Raw genomic sequence first — 25,132 nt, 5'->3', positions numbered from 1 at the left:
GAAGTTGACTGGGAGTGCGATTGATGAAATAGGCAATGGTGAGTACACATTCACCCCAAAATTTCAAGGGTAAGTGAGCTTGAAAGCGCAGACTACGAGCAACATTCAGGAGGTGCCGATGTTTACGTTCCACAACACCGTTTTGTTGTGGAGTTTCAACACAAGTACGTTCATGAATGATACCATGATCATGAAGATAGTTTTGAAATTTGTGAGAAAGAAATTCTTGGCCATTATCAGTTCTAATAATTTTAACTGTAGTTTGGAATTGATTTTTTATAAGGGCAAAAAAATGCATGAGATAAGTGTATGCTTCAGATTTATAGTGCATGAGATAGATCCAAGTAGTGCGAGAGAAATCAACAATGGTAAGAAAATAATGAGCACCACAAATAGAAGAAGTATGATAGCCACCCCAGATATTGCAAAAAATTCTATTAAAAATTATAGTACTTTTATTAGTAGAAATGGGAAAAGGTAGTCTAGTGTGCTTAGAACGAGCACAAATATCATAATCAGAGATAACACATAGATTATTGAAAAGACTGGGAATAACTAAGCGGGAAGGATGACCTAGGCGTTGGTGCCATAAGATCTTATTAGCAGTAGTCTGAGTGGAAAAAGCAATAATGGGTTGGGGTCGATACACATAAAGTCCATTGCAAAGCTCACCCGCTCCAGTCAGCCTCGTCGACTGTGGGTCCTGGAAAGAAACAGTAGAAGAGGAAAAATAAATAATGTAAGAATTAGTATTTGTGAGTTTGGGAACAAAAAGGAGATTAAATAAGAATTGAGGGACAAAAAAAAAACATTATGCAAAATGAGGTGTTCAGCCAAATGACAAGTGTCGACACCCTCAAGGATATGCCCATTTGGTAAAGTGACCTTCTAGTCATAAGAGAGGGGAGACAGAGTAGAGAATAGGCGTCAGTCATGGCAGAGGTGATCGATGGCACCACTATCCACCACCCAATCGGAGCGGCTGTCAAAGGGAGGAGAAGAAGAGACATTACCCATGAAGTTTGCGGGTGGAGTGTTCGGTTGAAGCAGATCAAGTAGTTTTTGATACATATCATGGGTCAAACCAGGAAGTGGGGAAGAGGTGGAAACTTGATGAGCCATCGGTGCCTAGGTGGATGGTCGTTTGCCAAGGAGAGACAGCCGTGGTTTGCCACGGGTGTCACGACCTGCTGGGTACCCGATTACATGCCAACAACGGTCACGGGAGTGACCCATTTTGTCGTAGATGGTGCATTGCATGGGCTGTTTCGTGGGTCAGCAGCAAGGATGTGGGCATCCGTCGGTGGTGGCCTGAGGTGGAGAAGACGTTGCTGCTCTTCCTGAAAAAGAATTGAAAAACTTTTTGTGATGGGGGGAAGGGTTTCCATGGCTAAGATCTGGGTTCTGAGTTGGGAAAAAGAGTCATTAAGGCCAAGAAGAAATTGGTAAACTCTCTCATCTTCAGCTTGTTGCTGCAATTGTTTGAGGTCGTTGGTTTGTTGTAAGTGACTGAGTTCATCTCAAATTTACTTGATTTGATTGTAATAATCATGGATAGAATGATTGTGTTGCTGCAGGGAGGATAACTCACGTTTGAGATGGTAAATCCTGGCATTGTTGCCATGGCAAAATCTGGACTTGAGATCGAGCCACACAGCTCAGGGATTAGTGTGAAATTCAAGGGAGTTGGCTATGGAAGGACTGATGGGATTTAGGAGCCAGGTAAGAACCATGTCTTTAGTCTGGAGAGGTAGTTTCGGGTGGGATAAGAGTGTTATCGACAAAAACTAGTTTGTTTTTGGCGTTAAGAGCACGGGTTATGGCTTTTTACCATTTGGGAAAATTGTCACCGGTGAGAAGACCGGAAACAAGGATGAGGCTAGGAGAGTCAGAGGGATGGAGGATATAGGGAGAGAGGACAGTGAAAGAGGAAGAAGAAGAGGAAGAGGAAGAAGAGGCCATGAGGGTCTCGGGTAGGTAGGGATCGTATTTAGGCTGATACCATATCAAGAATTCAATCCTTTGTATTTCAGTAACGTGATTTTTACATTGAGAGTGGTCAAAATAAATAGATACAAGGAACAAATCTATCTAAGGTAACTAATTGAGTATAGTATGAATTTACAATTACAAAATTAACGGCTAATTATCCTAAAATCATGGTGTTAAAAAATGGAGGACATCTTGGCTTGATTTATGGAAGTAATCTGTCAGTACTTGATCTACCTGTCTGATTTACTCATGTGAATTTTAGCGATGTGATGGCTTGATCTATTCATTTCATTTCCTGCTAAATAGGAAAACACACCCTCAGTTAGCACTCAAAAAAACCTTGAAGATGGGCCAGTTGCAGCAACTGTGACTGAAAGTGAGTTGAAAGTGACCGTTGAAAAAGAACTTGTATCCCAGGCTGAGGAGGAGGATATGGAAGCTCTTTTGGACACGTATGTTAGCTTACTTTCGTTGGTCTGAGGTGGAACTATTCATGTCTTGATCTATTGTTGTTTGGTTAAATTGAGATGTATATATGGTGATACTTTATAATGATAGCGTGTTGTTATCTGGTCAAGTTGAGTTATATAATGACAATACAAGATATATATTATAAATTCCTTTAGCAATAAGAAATGCAAATTCAAGCAAAAACTGTAGGTTAATGCTCCGTTTGGTTCTCAAACTCAGCTGATCTCAGTTTAATTTTAAATTGAGTCTAACATTTAAACACTCAATTCTTAAGTTACTAAACTTATCCAACTCAAAACCTTCTTACAAGTGGGACCCATAATTTTTTTTAACTTAAAATCTTTATATATGTGATTCACAACCTTTTTCAATTTTTCATAAAAAATACTAAATTCATTTTAATATTTAAATACACTTTAAATTCAGTTTAGATGGGTCCTACATAACTCCCTTCACTACTTAACTCACTACTATACATAAAGAACTCAACTCAATTGAGCTCAGCTCAATATCCAAACACAATCTAAAGGTGGAGATGATACTTTGAATTCAACTGTTGATTAGACTAAGTGCTTTGAGGTTCTTAATGATTTTCTGAAACGAATATATGGAATGAGTTCGAAATTTTTGAATTATGGGTCTGCATTAATACCAACTGTAATGAACCAAGAGGAAGACAGCATAGAGTTTGATCACTCATTCGTGTCTTTTCTTTTCTTTTTAATTTGTTGTTTTGAATAACTGTACTAGTTTCTTAGGGTTGGCCACAGAAATTCCTAGTCGTTCTGCAAAAGAGTATCAGTTCTAAATTTTTGAATTATGATACCAACTGTAATGAACCAAGAGGAAGAGTACTGCGTATAGTTTAATTGCTCATTCTATTCTTTTCTTTTCTTTTTCCTTTTTCTTTGATTTTTTTTTGAATAACTGTACTAGTTTCTTGGGGTTGCCCTAGATTTTTTTTTTTTAAATTTTTTTTTCTGTATGTTCATTTTGGTGTCTTCTTATATTGTGGTGTCTTTATATCAGTATGTTATGATCTGTTGTATAGTGCACATTACTATAACTTTTCGCTGGTGTTAATATCCGGTGGACTTATAATTTCCCATAGGTACAACTAACAACATTTGTGTTTGCGTACATCGAATCAAATGCTGTCATTTTTGTGGTTATACCCGTTTGGATATTTATAATATTTCAATATATTTTTGAATAATAGTGAATGTCAAACGTAACACTTTCGTATATTATTACGTAAAAACAGAGTACAAGATATAGCAAATACAAGAAGCTATTTTAGGAAACTATTTACGTCTGTACAACATCTATGGCTAGAATCAAGTTTGACCTTTAAGTGACGGGATTCCTAAATCTAAGATATCCATAGCTGGCTAATTGCATGACTCACGCCTACACTGCCCCTCAAGTTGGTGCGTAGATATCTCTAACACCCAACTTGTCAAGTGATTCATAGAAGCTTCTACTAGAAACTGCCTTAGTAAGAATATCCGCCAACTGATCTTCAGATTTAACGAAAGGGAACTGAATGACCTTCTCTTCTAGGTTCTGTTTGATGAAATGCCGATCCACCTCCACATGCTTGGTGCGATCGTGTTGAATTGGGTTGTGAGATATGTCGATGGCAGCCTTGTTATCACATAATAAATTCATTGCAGATCCAGGAGGAAAACCGACCTCTGTTAGCAGACTTCTAAGCCAAAGAAGTTCACACAATCCTTTTGCCATGCCTCGGAACTCAGCTTCAGAACTGGACAATGCCACTACCTTCTGCTTTTTACTCCTCCATGTAACTAAGTTTCCTCCCATGAATGTAAAGTAGCCTGAGGTAGACTTTCTATCCAAGATATTCCCTGCCCAGTCCGCATCCGTGTACCCTTCAATATTCAGATGGTCATTCTTGGAGAACATTAATCCTTTTCCTGGTGATGACTTTAGATAGTGGAGGATTCGAATTACGGCACCCATATGGTCTTCACTCGGGTTATGCATAAATTGGCTTACCACACTTACGGCGTAAGCAATGTCTGGATGTGTGTGAGATAAGTAGATAAGCTTCCCCACTAGTCTTTGATACCTCAGCTTGTCGACTGGTGTCTGGTCCGAGTATTCTCCAAGCTTATGGTTCTGCACAATCGGCGTATCCACGGGTCTACACTCTAGTAATCCCACTTCAGTCAATAAGTCTAGTATATATTTCCGTTGAGATAGAAATATGCCCCTTTCTGACCTCGCCACCTCTATTCCCAGAAAATATTTAAGTCCTCCCAAGTTTTTCATTTCAAATTCAGTAGATAACTGTTCTTGTAGTCTCGAGATCTCCTCGGCATCATCCCCTGTAATTATCATATCGTCCACATAAACTATTAACGTCGTCACCTTGCTTTGTCTGTGTTTCAGAAAGAGAGTATGGTCAGAGTTACTTTGGTGATAGCCATACTTCCTCATAGCGGAACTAAACCGGCCAAACCACGCTCGCGGTGACTGTTTTAGTCCATACAATGCCCTCTCCAGTTTACAAACAATTTTGGTCTCAGTAGAGCCTGTGTATCCTGGCGGAATATCCATGAACACCTCTTCTTCAATGTCGCCGTGAAGGAAAGTATTCTTTACGTCGAATTGATGTAGTGGCCAGTCCAAGTTTACTGCAAGAGACAATAAGACTCTAATAGTATTCAGTTTGGCTACTGGTGAGAAGGTTTCTAAATAGTCTATGCCATATGTTTGAGTAAAACCCTTCGCCACAAGTCTCGCCTTGTATTTTATAGAGAACACCCATTTGCACCGCACTAATTTTTTTCCTTCGGGTAATGGGACCAACTTCCAAGTATTACTTTTCTTTAAGGCTTCTAGTTCTTCTTGCATTGCTTGTGCCCACTTTGGATCAAATAATGCCTCCTCCACGCTGCTGGGAATATGACAGGATGACAATGTTTGAGTGAAGGTCTTGAGAGGCTTGGACAGACCCTGAGTAGAAACATAATTTGCAATTGGGTACTTGGACTTTCTTTCTTCCTCATCTGGAGAGTATCTAGTCGGTGGTTTCCCACGATTATGTCTAAAAGGCAACACATAACTAGAAGAAGTATCAAGAGTATTAGTATGTAAAGGTGCAGGGGTAGTACGTACCTCAGGGACGTTCTCAGGAGGAGTAGGGTCTTCGGGTACTGAGGAGTAAGGGGACTAAGAGGACTCTGTATTTACTGGTTCCCCATTTTCGGCCTCTTCATTTCCTTCATTTCCTGGTGCTCCATTCCTCAAATCTGCATCATGTTCATTTTCGACCTCTTCATTTTCTTCATGTCCTGGTTCCTCATTTAATTCTACACATTCTGCATGTGCATTTTCTGGTGGTGATGCATCATGCAGTTCAACCCTTCTATTCTCAGTTCTATACTCACATGCGGGAGCCATCAACCAATTCGACTCTTCTCCATGAGTCTCCCCCTGAAGGGAAGAATTAGGTACTAGTGAATAATGGAAATTCTCGGACTCAAGGAAAGTGACGTCCATGGTGATATAAGTTCGGCTAGTAGTTGGATCATAGCACCGAAAGCCTTTTTTATGTGAATCATATCCCAAAAATAAGCACCTAACAGCACATGGGTCCAATTTGGTACGTTGATTCTTGTGGAGGTGGACAAAGGCAACACAACCGAAAATTCTAGGAAGAAGCATCAATATGGAAGGTAGGGATATATGAGTAGAGAGGACCTGTAAGGGAGTTTTAAAGTGTAGAATTTTAGAAGGCATACGGTTGATTAAGTAAACGGCTGTAGCTACAGCATCTCCCCAATGGCAAGTCGGCACCATTGCTCCAAGAAGTAAAGCACGGGAAGTTTCCAGAATGTGCCTATTCTTTCTCTCGGCGACACCATTTTGTTGTGGTGTCTGGGAGCATGAGGTTTCATGGAGGAGACATGTTGTTGGAAGTAGGCCTAAAATTTTTGGTTGATGAATTCACCCCCATTATCGGAACGAAGAATTTTTATCTTGGAAGAGAATTGAGTCTGAATCATGGCATGAAATGCTTGGAAAACGGTGAAAACTTCGGCTTTGGTTTTCAGCTGATAAAGCCATGTCACTCGAGTGCAATCATCAACAAAAATTACAAACCAACGGTACCCAAAGGCAGTAGTTATCAAGGATGGTCCCCACACATCAGAGTGTATCAAGGCAAAAAGAGTATTAGTTTTATTTAAGCTAATTGGGTAAGAAACTTGTTGGCTTTTAGCTTTGATACATGTATCACATTTAAAGTCTATAGCCTACAAACTGGAAAATAAGCCTAGGAGTAGATGCCGGAGGTAGCCAAAGGAGGGATGCCCCAAGCGCCTATGCCATAGCCAAATTTGCCGTTCTTGATTACTGAGTTGATGGTGCGTGTGATATGCTTGGCCTGGGCTAAAGTCATCCAAGTAATACAGTCCCCCCTCTTAGTACCACGCCCAATAATCTCCTTGCTGATAACATCCTGGAGAAGAGAAAAAGTAGAGTATATCAGTACTACACAATTAAGTTCTTCAGTAACTTGACTGACAGACATCAGCTTATTAGAGAGAGATGGAACAAGAAGTGTGTGAGCTAAAGAGAGATAAGGGGATAGGGGCACGGTTCCAGCCCCTGTGACTGGGTAAGTTGCCCCATTGGCATTGGCAATGCAGGTCCTCCTTGGCATAGTTGCGTTGGAGAAGTCATTCGGATCAAATGTCATATGGTTCGTCGCCCCAGAGTCAATAATCCAGGCACCATCATTCCGAGTAGTCGAGCTACAAAAAACTTGACCACAATTACCTTGATCCGTGTTTGGAGTCAAATGTTCAGCCACGGGAAGAAGGGATAAGTGAGGGTCAGCAGTAGCCACTGCTGCTCGACTTGGGATATCTTCAATCGCAGGAGTATCCCGTTTCTTTTGGCCTTGTAATTCATGCCACCAATCCGGGTAGCCATGTAGTTTGAAACAAGTGTCCCTTGTATGTTTTGTACTCCCACAATGAGTGCACTTATTTCCATCAGAATGACTCTTGGATCGTGAGTATGACCCAGACTTTAGCAACGATTGGGACTAACCAGATTTCACGCCTTTGATGGCCATAACAGCACCACTAGTCACTGCCTCCGTACGTGAGCATATGCCTGCTCAATGGAGGGGAAATGTTTAATGTGTAGAACGTCACTCCGAACATGATCCAAGCGGTCATCTAGTCCATCGAGAAAAATGTACACTCGCTCCTCTTGTAGAATTGAGTTGTAGCCTTGAATGTCTTTTGCACATTCCATTGGGTTCGGACAACGAAAGTCGATTTCTCGCCACATCCTTTAAATTGTTATAGTATTTTTCTATAGAACCACCTGCTTGTTTGATGCGAGATATATGACGTTTGAGATCATATACTTGCGAGGTGTCAGTTCCATCAAAGTACGTTATAGCAGCAGTATCCCACCTGCTTAGCCGTTGGGTAGCGAATAAAATTCACGACCAAGGAATAGTCCATAGAGTTGATTAGCCATCCTTTCACCATGGCATTCTCAATGCGCCACTTACATAAGGAGGGGTCAGTTTCTAGTGGTGGGGGGTAGTCTCCATTGATATATCCCAATTTGTCTTTTTCGGAGATGTACATCTCAAGAACCTGGGACCATAAACCATAGTTGGAACCATCCAACTTAAAGCTGATTGGAACTATCGGGGAATCAGCCGTGGGTAATGAGGAGGTCTGAGCCCTTGTCAAGACCTCTGTCATTTTTTATGTCAGATTATTGAGAATAGTTTCAGTGGAGTCAACCATGGATGCCGAGCAAGAATTTGGACCCCTGCCTGTTCAAGAAACAGGGAACCCAAGATCATGCTATGATATCATGTCAAACGTAACACTTTCGTATATTATTACGTAAAAAACATAGTACAAGATATAGCAAATACAAGAAGCTATTTTAAGAAACTATTTACGTCTGTACAACATTTACGGCTAAAATCAAGTTTGACCCTTAAGTGACGGGATTCCTAAATCTAAGATATCCATAGCTAGCTAATTGCATGACTCACGCCTACAGTGAAATGATTTGAATTAAGATATTTTATTAAGTTTTAAAAAAGTAAAGAAAAAACTGAATATTATTATAAACTTAAAAAATTATTTGAATATTATTTTTATTTAAAATTTGAAAAAATAGTATTATTTTTATATTTTATTTAAAAGTTTAAACAAATTATAATAATTAAATAATGATTATACGAAAAAATTGAAGATTTAAAATTAAAAAATATTTTACGTTCAAATAATGTTTAAAAAAGAAACATTTGAAAATAAAAAATACAGTTGCCAAACGGGCCCTGATATTTCTTCGCCATGCAATGATTTATTTTTGTCAAGCATCATGTCCATTAGGGTACTTTTGTATAGATTTGTCTTCTATTTTTTTAGGAATGGGTTGACCAGCAGTGTTTTGGAAGCAACGATTTCATACAGCTTTTGTACTTCAATAACTAATGGACCTAAAGAAAACACCCACTATTAATTTTTATTTATTTATTTATTTATATATGTTGAAACTATCTCAATGTAACTAGAGTTTTCCAAAATGACGACTTTGCAGGTATGTCATGGGTATTGGCGAGGCAGAGGCATTTTCTGAACGGTTGAAGCGGGAGCTTCTGGCTTTGGAAGCAGCAAATGTGCATGCCATTTTGGAAAGTGAACCTTTGATAGATGAGGTAATTAATTTTGGTTCTCCATTTTCAGAGTACTTGGTGAATGGTTTTACTGTTTATGATTATCACTTATAAAAGTCCTTTAAGATGGTAGCTACAGTGGTGATTTATTTGTTGATTTGTGGGTCTGCATGCAGGTGTTGCAAGGCCTTGAGGCAGCAACATACTGTGTTGACGACATGGACGAATGGCTAGGCATATTTAATGTTAAACTTAGACACATGAGAGAGGACATTGAGTCGGTAGGGGACTTCTACATACTATTGTTTTCATGTGATTTTTCTCTTTTAGTTCTTGTCAGCCCTCTATATATTTATTACCTAACATTTCAGTACATGAAATGTTTCTCTTTTTTTTTTTTTTTTTTTTTTTTTTTTTTTTTTTTTTTATGAGATGTGATGCCACAGGATTATTTTTGATCGATAAACAGAAATGTATTGATGATAAAGATAGGCATAACCCATGTATATAGGGCATATACTAAAGAAACACCTAAGAATTTCTTGTGAGTTTCTCTTCTTGTTGTAATCCTGGCTGGCCACTATTTGTTTACCTAGCTTGTCAGTACATGTGATAGTTTGATGTTTATTTTCACATTTCAGGAATAGTTCAAACAAACATTTTGAAGGTGGTAACTTGAACTTTGTTTTTTTTGTTTATAAAAAAAGCTTTATGGTAAATTCTGCTGGAGATTGACTCGTGTTGCTGCTATTCTTGGATTAGGGTTTTGTCTAAAGAGTTATTGTGCCATATGCCATGTAACTAACATTGCTAGTAACTCAGTTGGCAAAGGCTAGGGGATCATTCTTCCCTCCCTTGTCTGAGGTCACAAGTTTGAAACGGCTTGGCTTAGTAAAACTTATGAACCAAAGTATGGGCCTTTATATGCTGGCACCTTTACTCTTCATTTGGGCAAAAGTATATTGTTAAATTGTAACCTTGATGGCCTGTAACCTTCTTACCCATATACAGATAGAAACCCGCAATAACAAATTGGAGATGCAATCTGTGAATAATAAAACTCTCATTGCGGAACTTGATAAGCTTCTTGAGCGGTTGCATGTCCCTTCGGAGGTATTTCTCTATCATTTCATTGTGAAAATAAGATTACTAGTTGTACTTATATATATATATATATATATATATATATATATATACATACAAAATCAGATTATGAAAATATTTTGGTGAGCTTTTTAGGCCTTTTTTGCTCTCAAATGAAATTTTCTTGTTTCCTTGATTGCAGTATGCAGCAAGTTTGACAGGAGGTTCATTCGATGAGTCTCGCATGCTTCAAAATATAGAAGCATGCGAGTGGTTAACTGGTGCTTTGCGTGGCCTTGAAGCTCCAAATTTTGATCCTAACTATGCCAAAATGCGAGCTGTATGCACTCTGTCTCTCTTTGTTTTTGTCTATTTTATTTAAACAATTATGTGGTCTAGCAAACTATCCTCCAGATAATATAGGACTTTGCATTGTTCTATATTTATGCTTATTACAATGCGCGCTTGTTAAAAAGTGACATGGTGCTTCATGACCTCTATCTTTTCATAAGCTACAAAATGAACTAATGTTGTGTTAAGATCAGATCATGTACTTCAGCTATGCCTTGCCTTTATTAATAAAATGATTGCTTACCTATCAGGAAAAGAAAAAAGATCTGATGATCATGACCTGATATAAACCAGAATTAAGAGACTAACTTTAGCATCTCCTTCCATGAAACAAGGACGGGAAGGGGAGATCTTGGGTTCACTCCTGCATTGGGGGTGCATGAGTTGAATTGGGACAGGGAATGGGAAACTGTAACAATGGAGTAGAGCTACAGAAAATTGAAGTGCCAACTCTATTAATGCAGATAGTCTTAGGACCATGGAACTTGAGTCTTTTAACATCACCCTATATTTTTTCGAATGTTCGGTGTTTTACAAGTCCTCCTCTCTCATCTTGCTCCATATTTATCATAGCTGCTAGCTGCCAAACTGACTATACCAGTTGAACCTGAGTGTGGAACTTTGACTCAATATCTTACTCATTGAAACTCACTGGTTAACGAGTACTAGTGAGCTTGAACGATGATTGGATAAGATTTTCTCTAGTACAATGGATCTAGATTATAAAGCCTTTCTGAATATGAATATATTCTTCGAAACCGTCTCATTTTAATCATAGTAGCTGAAATACTTGTAGGTCAAGGAGAAGCGGGCAGAACTTGAAAAGTTAAAAAGTACATTTGTCAGGAGAGCTTCTGAGTTCTTGAGAAACTACTTTGCCAGCTTGGTGGATTTCATGATAAGTGACAAAACATTCTTTTCTCAGGTACATTTTCCCCATTTTTGTGTTGTTTTTTTTTTTTTATAAGTAAAATGAAAATTTTATTGATACGATTGAAGTAGGCAGAAGCCCATGTACACTGATCCTCTTTTTGTGAGATGGAATTCTAAATATTGCTTGTCTGCTTTTATTGAACAGCGAGGACAGTTGAAGAGGCCTGATCATGCTGACTTGCGGTACAAATGCAGGACATACGCCCGCCTTCTTCAACATCTAAAGGTTAATAGTGAGACAAATGGCAGTAAATGTAAAAGCTAGATTGTGTGTGTGCATGTGTCTTGTTTTCAATTTCTTACTGTTTTACCTGTTGCAGAGTCTTGATAAGAATTGCTTGGGTCCACTGAGAAAAGCTTATTGTATCTCCCTTAACTTGCTTCTTCGTCGGGAGGTCAGCAATACAAATCTTCTTTAGCATCATCTTGATTTTACTTTTGTTTTTGCACATTATCAACATATATATTCATCTGCTGTTAAGGTTGTGCAAGTTTATCTTTATTTTAGTTTTTTTCATGTAAAGATATTGTATATTATTTTTTTCTCCCTTTTCCCCCTCGACCAAGTGAGGACTTAGATGCCATGATTTCTGGTTGTCTTTATGATTTATGATGGGACGGCTTGGTTTCTCCATGTACATGCTAGTCAAATGGATAATAATAACTGCATTCCTTTATACTAAATTTGTGATCTTTATCTTCTTGGTCATATGATGTTGAAGTGCATCATTTTCAACTGGTTTAACTTTGCATAATTCATTATAACTAATTCAAATCAAACGCAGTTTGTTGGGTTCTGCTATCTGCCTTACTTGCTTAGACACAGCAAGTAATGCATAGATGTTGCTCTTGTATATATCCCATGTACTTGGGCTATACTTTTCAATTTCATCAATAATATTTTTGTTTAATGGGGGGGAAAAAAAAAAACTTGCTGCTTTAGCTGTAAAGCTCCCTTTTAGCTGTCCTTAGATTTTGGAACAAGTTCACTTGCTTGGCTGCATATATCCTATCTTTGCTTGACTGAGTGGCTTATTTGTTTCTAATCCATGCTTTCTTAAAGGCCAACCGCAATAATGGAAATTATCTAATTTAAAATGCTCTAATACCCCATCAGAACTTAGGACATGTTCCTAATCCCAGCTAGTAAGGTATGTAGTCTAACTGACATTTGACTTATTGGGCCCTGATTATCAAATATGGTCAAAACATATATAGCTAATGTTGAATAGGGCTAATACTGCTCATTGCATTAGTAAAAAATATAGTTATTTTTAACTTCTTTCCGAGTGCCATGCTGCCTGTCCATATGTGTTTAGAATTTAAGTTCTTTTTATTTCTTCCTCTTGACATAGTGTTTCCTCTTGCATACTTTCTGTATACTTGGGCTATACTATTCTTACGTTGGCTAGTATGAATAAAATCTTTTATAGGTACACAAAGTATGCACCTTATCCATGAGATATCTTGTAAATTGACTACCAATTACCTCATAACATATTCATATGGTTTTGGGATGACCACAGAAATAGTGTTCCATGTTTGGTGTCTTTACTTGATTTCCTTCATAATGGTGACTTTGTTTGCTAGGAGACCATTCTTTTTTAAGCTGAATTTTTACAACAGAAACTTCGCTCCTCTCCCACCTACCAGAAAAGACAAATCTGTTAGGCCCATTGGCCATCTTAAATATTCTGCTAATGAGGGAAAAATAGAGATCGTAGGTAAACTAGTCTCGTACATCTTTTCTGGTTAGTTTAATGAAGACTTCATCTTCGAAACATGGTGTTATTTTGTGTTAAAAAAAATATTCTATGTACACTCTGTTTTCTAATTAATGCACTCTCCACAGAGTTGATGTGAAAACTTGCTTTAAGGTGTACAATTAGGTGGATGCACTGTTCTAGTTATCTAGATCTTGTGTTTCGTATTAGGTTATGGTATTTCCAGTCTCAGTTCTAAAATATGGTTTGAAAATTCTATTAATTATTTACAGGCTCGTGAGTTTGCAAATGAACTTCGTGCTAGTACAAAAGCACCAAAAACTCCAACCATTTGGCTTGAAGCTTCCACAGGCTCTGGTCAAAACACGAATGCTGCAGACACTTCTACTGTTTCTGATGCTTATGCTAAGATGCTGACGATTTTTATTCCACTTCTTGTAGATGAGGTTAGATTCCTCATTATATACATTCATCAAAATCTCAATTAAATTATTTGTGCTAAGCTCTATTTTCTGGCTCAAACTGCAGAGTTCCTTTTTTGCACACTTCATGTGCTTTGAAGTTCCTGCACTTGTTCCTCCTGGTAATAAACCTGCATATGGCAACGATGATGCCAATGATGATGATCTGGGGATTATGGATATTGATGAAAATGACTGTAAAACTGGTATTCCACCCCCCTCCCCCTTCTGTCTTGTTTAAGTTTGTAATGTATGCTCTGAAGTTTTGTTGCTCTTAATTTTCTAACTGTGATATTAATGAAATTATTTATCTTATGTAGGTAAAAACTCAGCTGAGCTTGCAGCACTAAATATCTCTCTTCAGGATTTACTTGATGGAATCCAAGTAATGTACACAAGTTACTGTTAATTTAAGTCCATGCAGCCACATGCCTCTGGAATTTGTAGTTGCTTTTGTTATGTGACAATGTTTTGATCCTATCAGAAAAGGTCACATGAATTCATAGAAAGTATCTCTTCTTGGTCAATAAGCAAATCTATTTCTGAACTCAAAAGACTAGGGTGTTTAAAATGGTCTAAGTCCAACTCCCAGTTCTCTGTTTGGATATGATAGCCAAGTCGTCAACTCAATAAAAGGGACGGCTGAAGTGATAATGGTCAGACAAGTTGATATTCTTCGAAATGTGCTAGATACAAAACACCCAAATATAATAGAGTGAAGCTAATAATGTTCTTTTGTGTAATAGTTCATAATCTTTAATTATTACAAAAAATAGTTCATAATCTTAAAATTTTCCCATATTTCTTTCTAATTTAAATTTTATGAATTGATGTGGGTTGTTGAGTGACCTTCATCTTCTTCACAACTGCCTTCTCCATTCTAACTCATGATATTGTATTTTAGTGCTAGACACTACTTGGAGGTGCTTAATTTAGTTTTAAGAACAGATGCCAATTTATATGAATTTCAGGAAGACTTCTATGCTGTGGTTGACTGGGCATACAAGATTGATCCATTACGCTGCATATCAATGCATGGAATTACAGAGCGCTATCTCTCAGGTCAGAAAGCTGATGCAGCAGGATTTGTGCATCTCTTGCTTGGTGACCTAGAGTCAAGAATTTCTACACAGTTTGGGCGTGTAAGATTTAACTATAAGCAGAAGGAAATCATGATCATATGCATTATGAAGAGCATGATCTATAAAACCGTAACTTGTGAATTATGTTACAGTTTGTAGATGAAGCTTGTCACCAAATTGAAAGAAATGAGCGCAATGTGAGGCAGATGGGTGTCTTATCATACATCCCAAGGTAAAGTAGAAACCTTAGGCTTATGCTTCTCTTGACTGATGTAAATTGACAATTTGCTGAGAATATGGACATTGGAATTTAAATATTACACTTTTTGTTCAGCTGATACAAAATTTAGGATACAGAAAAAGGAAGTAGTAATTAGAAGCCTACATTTTTAATATGTGGATTCAAAATTTCCTGAAATACATGTGAGTTGTCTGAGGTATGTAATGTCTATAGTGTATGTTTAGGGGGCATCGGACTAGGGGAACTTCCCCTTGCATTACCTGAGGTGTACTTGCGGGAAACTCCTTCCCGAGGCCTGCGCAGTCGGGACTTTATTCTTGGACACCCAGTGCCAATAAATTTTTTTTAGTATTTCGTTTAACTTTGTGGTGAGCTCAACTAGTTGCCCATGACCTATAGTTGATAATGTTGATGTTTCATGTTGACCCCCTATAATTATATGGAAGACCATAAAAAGAGGAGAGAAATTCTTGTGCGAGTATGACATAGACTTGGAGTAACTTTTATTTTGAGCAAGGGGGTGGAGGATCTGAATTTATAGTTCACTTGTGCTAATGTGAATCAAGGTTTCTAACTTATAAGCTAAGAGAAGTTTGCTTTGCAACTTGATTTTAAGGCATGAAAAATATGTAGTGACCCTAAACAAGCCCAAGTTGCATTTGGGTTTATACTCCGAAAGGAATAGTTAACATTATAATTGGAGCTTATTGGAATCGGTATAAACTACAAGAATACCAAGCAATGTGGATTTTCATTAACCACCTCTTTTACTAAACCTGGGATGTTACAATCTCCTCCCCTTAAATCATTGGTGTCTTCGTTTGGCCATTCCATTGAATAGGTGATAGGGCTTAAGTTCCACGCTTCTGGTGTAGAAGTCACATCTAGGCTGATACTTCAAAAGGTTTAGTCAATCTTATGATTGGAGAGGCTTGGAATTATTATAAACTACAAAAACATCTCTCAAGCAATGCGGGATCCCATTCTTTACATCTCATACAAAACTTGTGGCATTACATATAGTTCATAAGGTTGATGAGCTCTTTATATAATTTTCAGTTAACCAATTTGTTGTCTGGGCATATTTTAGGCTGCACTTGCGAGTTCCAAAAATATTACCAAACATTCTAGATTAGTTGGAGCAATTTACATCCTTTAATTATTAACATAATTATCTAAATAAGTTTGAAATGCTATAAGGGTCCTGGTAGAAAATAATTTTTTTATGCTTCTGTATTGAATAATATCAAAACCAAAGGTTAAGTTAGTTTCTGCTTATGAATCTTCTTTGACTTCATTTGCATCTGTTTGTCAATGCACAATGTCGACCCAACACAACAATAAAAGGGGGGAAGTAAGTTCTCTGTTCATCCGCCTGGATCAAAAATCTTGAACCAACTTGTTGACTTTTTTTTTTTCTGATGAGTAAATGCTAGAACTTGCTGATTTCTAAAGCTTGTGAAAAATGCTCATTTTTTACTTTCAAATCTAGGTTGATTCATGCCAGTTTATCCAACTTTGACCAAAATATTAATTGGACCAAAACTCTTTAGACTTGTATGCATTCTGTTGTTTTTTTCTTTTATGATTAAATTGTCCCAACTTGTATAATTAATTTTCCCTTTGGGTGTAAAATCTTTTCTAGATGAGGTTATCTAGATTTTGTGGTGGTCCAAAAGCTTGTTTTAGATTATATTTGTGGAAATTTGGAGAAATACAATGGTATTAAATTTGCATTATAATTATGTTGTAAACTTCAATTCTCAGTTTATAGGTGTTCAGAACATTTTTTTTTTTTTTTTTGCATTACATCAATATGTTTTCGTCATTCAATGTCACATTGTGAAAAAAAATACATTTTGTTCAACACATTTTCTCTCCGTACACTTGCAAAAAAATAGTTTTTTTGTTTCGTCAATGATGGTGCAACGTTAACGATCGTAGTAGCACAGATGGGGTTCACTAGAGAGCTTGTGATTGAATCAAAGCTATTTGTGCTCGTTAAGGATGAAGGTCTGCTACATATCATGGAGAGAGGGTGGAAGAGTGAGCATGAACTACTGTTGGGAGTTTCCACTGTGCAATGGCTTGGGAGAGCATTGGAGGACTGTATGTTAGGTGTTAAGGAGGAGTTCTACACGATGATGAGGGAGGGACATCGCAGCTTTATAGCACAGCGGTGCTCGAACAGCCGTGACCGATATATGGTGGTAGTTGATACAGTGAGGGAGGGAGGTGAAACTTCATTTTTATACCCGAAGAAGAGGGAGGGAAGGGATGGAGAAGACTGAGGGAGGCACTGCGGGAGTACATTCAGAAAGGGAGAAATGCTAAGGGGACTCGCGGTGAATCACAGTTGAGGCCACTAGTGAAATAGCTTCAACCGTACCCAAGGTCCTATAGGGAGGTGCTTATGCAGCGGCTGTTCACCGTGAAATGCGAGTAGGGCACATCGGCAGAGATTCCAATGAGCATTTCTACACCTCCGTGTGCCGCGTCACCGTCGAGAGCAGGCCAAAAAGTGCCGATGGGATGTGGGGGTGGGTTTGCTCCGGTGAACACTATGTCTTAGCTTCTCGATGACTCTGAGAGATGTAAGGGAAGGGACGTGTGTGGATGATTCTGGCAGTGAAGAGTTAACTCTTTCTATGGAAGAAAATAACCAGAGACTCATCCAGGTGCTAAGTGGGCATGTTGGGGAGGGTGGAAATCCTTTCAGGGAAGAGACTCAAGTTTTGCCGATGGAGTTTAGAGTGGGTGAACCTATCCCTCTAAACTACATGTTACCTGATCAGTCTAGTGTTTCTGATTGGGTATTTCACAAGGTGAAGGAAATATAGTAGTGTGTGGGGATGGAGTGTGAAGGGTTCAAGGAAAAGTTTATGGCTCTCCTTACCGCCATTAAAGTGGGGCACCAACAACACAAGAAAGCTGGATCAAAAAAACAGCGAGAGCTTAAAATGTTAACATGGTCAATGAATTATGAGGGTAGTTCCAGCAGGGACAGGTCAAAAGGGAAGGGGCTGACCTTCCCTCAATAAAAACCAAAATTGTGTCATGGATGTCCACGGGCTCAACGAGGTTAATAAGCATCTTCAAATAAGGAACTTGCTGCATGAGTGTAAGGTAGACATTGTTTGCTTATAGGAGACAAAGATGAAATTAATTACTAGAAGAGTTGTACGAAGTTTATGGAGTTGTGTACAAGTGGATTGGGTGTATTTGGCTTCAAATGGGGTGTTAGGAGGTGTGTTGATGATGTAGGATAGACGGGTGGTGGAGAAAAGAGAGGAGTTCATAGGGGCTCACTTGGTAGCATGCTCTTTTATGTGTGTAATAGATAACTTTTTGTGGGCCTTTACAGGTGTATATGGACCAAACTTAGACAACAACAGAAGACTATTGTGGGAAGAATTAGTTGGAATACATAGTTTTTGGCACCTCCCATAGTGCATTGGTGGAGATTTTAATGTCATAAGATTTCCAAGTGAATGTTCATTAAATAGAAGAGAGTGGCCAACAATGATAGAGTTCTCAGAGTGCATCTTTGATTTAAATTTAGTGGATTTGCCACTAGTAGGGGTTTCTTTCACGTGGTCGAATAATCAGATAGGGTCTCGACTGGATAGATTCCTGATATCGCCAGAATGGGAGAGTCATTTTCTTGATGTTTGGCAAAAGAGAATGCCTCATCTTTGCTCAAATCATTGGTCTATCATGCTAGATTGTGGTGGCATCCAAAGAAGGCGCAGGTATTTCAAATTTGAAAATGTGTGGCTGAAATCTGAAGGCTTTGTGGACAGGGTTAAACAGTGGTAGGCATCATATTAGATACAGGGGACCCCTAGCTTCACCTTTACGGGTAAAAGCTCTAAAAAAATATTTAAAGCTTTGGAACATGCAGTCTTTTGGTGATATAGCAGAACGGAGAACGCAAGAAAAGCAAGGGGTTGGAGATTCAGAAGTTAGAGAGGATACAAGAGGACCGGCCTCTTACACAGGAAGAAGTAGCTCGGAAGACAATGTTGGTGGCAGAGCTTGAGAGGATTATTTTATTAGAAGAGACCTCTTGGCGTCAAAAATAAGAGCATTGTGGTTAAAGGAAGGAGATCGTAGCACGAAGTTTTTCCACCGAATAGCCAACTCTCATAGAAGAAACAACAACATTGAGATGCTGAGAATTGATGGAGTGGATTGTAGGGAAGAGCAGGTGATTCACAATCATGTAGTTGATTTCTATAAGCAGCTACTTACCGAACATATGGGATGGAGGCCTATGCTTGATGGGCTTGGGTTTGATTTCATTGGGCTGCATGATGTTTGTCGATTGGAGAGGCCTTTTGAGGAGGCGGGGGTTTACGAAGTGGTGAGGAAAATGGTTAAAGACAAGGCACCGGGCCCCGACGGTTTTTCTATGGGTTTCTTTCAAACATGCTGGGATGTGTTAAAGGATGATCTTATGAAGGTGTTTCAAAAGTTCTTCTAAGCTAGAAATTTTGAAAAAAGCCTCAATGCCACTTTTCTTACTTTGATACCGAAGAAGGTTGGGGTTGCGGAGGTTAAGGAGTTTCGGCCTATTAACTTAGTAAATGGGGTTTATAAGATCATTTACAAGGTGCTTGCGAACCACCTAGGTGAAGTATTGGGGAAGATAAATAATTACAGAACCCCAAAATGCTTTTGTAAAGGGTAGACAGATTCTTGATGCAATTCTTATTGCCAATGAATGCCTGGACAGTAGACTGAAAGCTAGCACTGCAGGTATCATTTCCTTCTTTATCTTCTTGGGTGGTGTGGTTTTGGGGAGAGATGGCAGTCGTGGATCCGCTGGTGCATATCAACGGTGAAATTCTCTGTTTTGATAAACGGAAGCCCAGCTGGCTTTTTTCGTAGCACACAAGGAGAGATCCGTTGTCCCCATTATTTTTTGTTATTGTGATGGAAGTGCTAAGCAGAATGACATCGGCAGTGGTTAACATTGGGTTCGTGGCTGGCTTCTCAATTGGTACTCCAGAAAGGGGAATTATTAATATTTCTCATTTGTTATTTGCAAATGACACACTTGTATTTTGTGAGGCAGATCTGAACCAGGTTCGAGCACTGAAGGCTCTTCTCCTTTGTTTTGAAGCGGCGTCTGGATTGAAGGTGAGCTTCGACAAATCAGAGATGGTGCCAATTGGATATGTTTATCACATAAGATGGTTGGCCAACACTTTAGGGTGTAAGATTGCCTCTCTCCCTATAACTTACCTTGGACTCCCGTTGGGGGCATCCTCGAGAGCGTCTTTGTTATGGGACACAATGATTGAGAAAGTTGAACGGAGACTGGCAGGATGGAAGAGAATGTACCTATTAAAAGGTGGTAGGATTACCTTGATAAAGAGTACATGATCTAATTTACCTACCTATTTTTTGTCTCTATTCCCTATCCCTGCAAGTGTGGTGGTTCTAATTGAGAATTTTTAATCAGGCGCTACTTAGCAAATGGTTGTGGAGATACAATAAGGAACCAGAAGCCCTATGGAAGCTGGTGATTGAGAGCAAATATGGAGGATTATGGGGAGGATGGTGTACTAAAGAAGTGGGAGGGGCTTACAGAGTGGGGTTGTAGAAACACATAAGAAGAGGATGGGAGGTATTCACTAGACACACAAGATTTCTTGTGGGTGAGAGTTCGAGGATTAAATTCTGGAGTGATATTTGGTGTGGTAACAGTGCTCTATAGGATGTATATCCTTCACTTTTTCGGTTTGCAAGTGCCAAAGATGTTTCAGTGGTTGAAGTCATGGTGATAGCGGGGGAGCAAATCGAGTGGAATATCAATTTTAGTCGGCTGGCACAAGATTAGGAAATGAGTAGCTTTGAAAAAATTTTCAGCCTCTTATACTCTATAAAACTAAGCAACCAACAAGAAAATATGTTGTGATGGACACCTACAAGTAAATGTTCTTTCTTGGTTCACTCTTATTACAAGTCCCTCACACAAGAGCCCAATATTCAGTTTCCATGGAGAAGGCTATGGAGACATAAGGCATTGCCCAAAGCAGCCTTTTTTGTGTGGACAACTTCCTTGGATAAGATCCTCACAACCGACAATTTGAGGAAACTGAGGGTGATCATCGTAGATTGGTGTTGCATGTGTAGGAAATGGGGCGAGTCAGTGGACCATCTCCTATTACATTGTTAGACAACTAGGGTGTTATGGAATGAAGTGTTTAGTAGACTAGATTTGGCTTGGGTTATGCCCGAGACAGTGGTGGCAGTTCTGGCCAGTTGGACAAATCTAAGAGGCATTCAACAGATTAAAGCTGTGTGGAAGATGGTCCCCATATGTGTCATGTGGTGTTTGTAGCAGGAGCGCTATGAACGGACATTTGAAGACAAGGAGAGATCACTGGAGGAACTAAAAGCTTTTTTTATTAGAACTCTATGTACTTTGGCCATTGCTGTTGATTTTAATGGCATGGATCTACATGATTTTTTTGTCTCTATTGCGCCTACTTAGATAGGGCATACTTTCCGTATTTGTACTGGGCTATGCCTATTTGTTGATTAATAATACTTATTTACTTATCGAAAAGAAAATATGTTTTCGTCATTCTTTTGGATAGATTTGCAGCTCTTGCAACTCGAATGGAGCAGTACATCCAGGGACAATCTCGGGATTTGGTCGATCAAGCATACACAAAATTTGTGAGTGCTTTCTTCTCTAAGATGTAATTGTGTTATTGTTGCATGAACAGTACACTGCACATAACAAGGTAATGGTTTTATCTCAAAATTCAAATGCAGGAGTGCGGATTTGTTGGTTAGAGATGTGCTCAATTGAGTGACCATTAGCACTATGTATAAGCATCAACCTGGATGGATTCATTTTTCTTGTGGTAGTTAGCAGTATGGTGCATCAAAATAATCTAAAATGCCCATCCAGCAAGGAGATATTTGTGTGCTTGTAGAACCAGATTAGAGCTTGAGTCAGAGATGTGTATGCTATTTATGCTTCACCTGTATAGTGATTGAATCACCTGTATAGTGATTGAATCATAGAATACATCTGAGAGTGTTTTACAATAGGAAGCCCAAATGAATACTGGCCTTTTAAGAGTACTTATATCATCTTTACCCCCTTTCTTTTCGGTGATAAAACCTATTAAAAGAAATAAAAGGGGAAATGGCAAAGTACGGAAGAAATATAAAAAGGAAAATATCATTTTTACTGCATGTGCATAACCCATTCTAATTAGGTCATTTCATTCAAATACTAAATCAGCCTAATATCAATAGTAGTTATTCGATTAATTCATTAAGTATTAATTGTTGTCTGTTGGTTACTTATAAAAAAAAGTATTAACTGTTGGGTTCTTTGAGTGTAAATAAATTTTTCTCAACTTTCTGCTGATTTTCTGATTATTCAGGATGGGAGGTAGTGGCGAACCCTATTTTCCACTCAACTGCTCACCCAAACAGAAACCTGTGCAAATGGGGAATTTTTCTTTAATGTTAAATACCTTGGTCTGTATCTCCATTTCATTACTATGAAATACAAGCATCACTTGGTGAAACCTTTACCACCAAATCATATATCAACTCGAGATTAGGGATGCTCTTGGTCCGCATTCCTGAAAAAGTGGTCTGCTAGTGTGAAAATTGTTGCTGATGACTTCTTTTGCTTCTTCATATGGTTTTCATATTATGGGGGATGATATTTGTTAGTTTTTTATATATAAAACAGATTTCTTGTGATGGGGTCTGGTTATAAATTAGTCTGTCCTGTATTAATATGTTCCTAATAACAGGAGTTATTTTGACAGGTTAGCATAATGTTTGTTACGTTGGAGAAAGTTTCACAAACAGATCCAAAATATGCTGATATGTTTCTGCTAGAGAATTATGCAGCTTTTCAGAACAGGTATGTTTTTTTAAAATAAAATTTCCATAGCTAATGTTGATCTTCATGGTGTTTTTCAAGGTAAAAAAATTTTGCTTCTCAATCTCTATCTGGTTTAGTACTTTACTTAGCTGATTAGAAGCACTTGAATGCAGTTTGTATGACCTAGCCAATATTGTGCCTACATTAGCCAAATTTTATCATCAGGCAAGTGAAGCTTATGAACAAGCATGCACACGTCATATCACCATGATTATTTACTCTGTAAGTAATCCACCTTTATTGCCTCATGGTTTTCAACTTTTGATACATTCCTCAACATTTTATTTGGGAGGCCACATCCTCATTCTGGCTTTTGCAGCAATTTGAAAGACTCTTCCAGTTTGCTCGAAGAATTGAGGATTTGATGTACACAATCGCGCCAGAAGAGGTTAGTCTGCTGGTGATTGTATCATCCTACGTTCATAGGTTGATAAGCAAGTTCCATCAGACAGTCTAAAAATATGCATCACTGCTGCTTTTGTAGAAGTAATCACTGTATGTAGATGTACTCTTTGGAATTACGCTTCAATTTTTACAAAAATCCACACATACATGTGTGTGAGCAATGACCCATGACCAATAAATTCATAATTTGCTTAAGATGCATAGGATTCGTCTCCATAAAGATCATCTCAAGGTGGAGGATTCTGGAGCAGCATTGCATGCCTAAATTAGACATGGAGTTTAATAGTATTGTCAGTTCATGCCATTTGGGATTTCTGTCATGATCTTCTGTTCAATGAATTTCAAAAGTGTCCGCAGTACTGTTTTCCATGTTAAGATGTAAATTTGTGAGTAGGGATGGTTCTATCACTAAGGTAATGTAGCTCTAGTAGTCTTTTATATATGGGTGTTGTAATGAACTGTTTAGTGGAAGCCTTGGCCGTTTTCTTATCGGAAAAAATATTAAATAAATTTGTGGTAGCTGTTTCTTATTTTATTGATTTAGGGGCACTGCATTTATTAATCTGCTCAACTTTATGGCTTACTTCATATGCCTTCACAAATTTTAGATTCCATTCCAGCTTGGGTTATCAAAAATGGATCTCCGGAAGATGTTAAAATCTAGTGTTTCTGGGGTAAGTGGCTACTGCTTGATTATCCCTTCCTCTCAAACTTGACTTGGTACTATCGAAAGATAATATTGTTGCTTCCATGATACAGGTTGACAAGAACATCAGTGTAATGTATAAAAAGTTGCAGAAGAATTTAACTTCAGAGGAACTTTTGCCTTCTTTATGGAATAAGTGCAAGGTAAGTTGGATCCTCTCTATTAAAAATATGTTCAGGGCTTAGTATTTGAGAAGGGCTGTTTTGCATGGTCGTTGGCATAATGTCATACAGATCTGTTGAACTCTAATACTCTCTGTTACTGCATTGAGTAGAAATCTGATTGATTGCCGTTAAAAGTATATAGGAACCAAACTTTAAAACATAAATACTGGGACAATAGAAGAACGGAAAAAGAAAGGGAAAGGAAGCTTGTGCTGGACGACATTTCCTCAAGCTAAATATTGATTCTCAACCTCTACTATCAAAGATATAGGAAGTGACTCTTAAGTCTTGCAGTTAGGGGTATAAATGTGCTGAGTTTGAGCAAAGTACTGAGTGGTCAAACCCCATTTCGTTTAGTTTTTATTCGAACATGAGTCGAGCTCAACTTTTTATCGAGTTAGATTTTATATTCATGAAGATCTTGCTTAATATTCAAGCAAGTTCAAGACTGTTCACGAGCTATTTCATTTAGATAAAATACATTATTTATATTGTATTTTAACTTTATCTAACAATCTTGACAAGCAGATTTTTTACTTTTCGCTAATATCTTTGTAAAGTTTGTATATACATATGTTAACATTTAGATTCATAAGGATTCAAGTAAATGAAATAGCTCCTCGAGCTGAGCTTTGTAGGAGTTGTATCGTTAATAATCGATTATAATTTGTGATCATAAATAGCTCATTTAATAATTGGTGACCATTAATGTGATTGGCATGTTGACAACTTTTTTTATTTTGCCAGAAGGAGTTTCTAGATAAGTATGAAAGTTTTGCTCAACTTGTTGCAAAGATTTACCCCACTGAGATCATTCCATCTGTTGTAGAAATGAGAGAACTTCTGGCCTCCATGTAGAGAGAGTTCGAATTGTATGATCTTGAATTGTTTCTTTTTC

The 25,132-nt window shown here is 38.2% G+C and overlaps 1 protein-coding gene and 1 long non-coding RNA gene across 2 annotated transcripts; one reads left to right on the top strand and one right to left on the bottom strand.

Moving 5' to 3' along the window:
* Nucleotides 1-382: 382 nt before the first annotated feature.
* Nucleotides 383-1,271, bottom strand: LOC121243265. The gene is made up of 2 exons (XR_005936087.1): nt 1,014-1,271; nt 383-703 (listed from the first exon to the last, which is right to left on the bottom strand). It is a non-coding gene; the product is annotated as an uncharacterized LOC121243265 (long non-coding RNA).
* Nucleotides 1,269-25,132, top strand: LOC121243263 (exocyst complex component SEC3A-like). Its single transcript, XM_041141365.1, has 22 exons — nt 1,269-1,445; nt 1,559-1,722; nt 2,299-2,444; nt 9,079-9,196; nt 9,331-9,435; nt 10,166-10,267; nt 10,440-10,577; nt 11,385-11,513; nt 11,667-11,747; nt 11,842-11,916; nt 13,518-13,657; nt 13,776-13,912; nt 14,027-14,049; nt 14,678-14,848; nt 14,941-15,020; nt 21,641-21,722; nt 22,841-22,938; nt 23,073-23,181; nt 23,279-23,347; nt 23,973-24,038; nt 24,124-24,213; nt 24,982-25,132. Exons 2-22 carry the CDS (start codon nt 1,693-1,695, stop codon nt 25,090-25,092), a joined length of 2,100 nt encoding a protein of 699 aa, XP_040997299.1. The 5' UTR covers nt 1,269-1,445; nt 1,559-1,692; the 3' UTR covers nt 25,093-25,132.

The sequence above is a fragment of the Juglans microcarpa x Juglans regia genome, chromosome 8D (assembly GCF_004785595.1).
Source record: "Juglans microcarpa x Juglans regia isolate MS1-56 chromosome 8D, Jm3101_v1.0, whole genome shotgun sequence".
Classification (NCBI taxonomy): Eukaryota; Viridiplantae; Streptophyta; class Magnoliopsida; order Fagales; family Juglandaceae; genus Juglans; species Juglans microcarpa x Juglans regia.
The sequence above is the reverse complement of the archived record's forward strand: the minus strand, read 5'-3'. Positions and strand labels throughout refer to the sequence as shown.

Bases quoted from the DNA above. Each gene is read 5' to 3' on its own strand.
- LOC121243263 (XM_041141365.1), top strand. From the start codon at position 1,693: ATGGAAGGACTGATGGGATTTAGGAGCCAG. The intron at 11,514-11,666 runs GTACATTTTCCC...TTTATTGAACAG, and splicing joins ACAAAACATTCTTTTCTCAG to CGAGGACAGTTGAAGAGGCC. The intron at 14,050-14,677 runs GCACTAAATATC...TATGAATTTCAG, and splicing joins AAAACTCAGCTGAGCTTGCA to GAAGACTTCTATGCTGTGGT.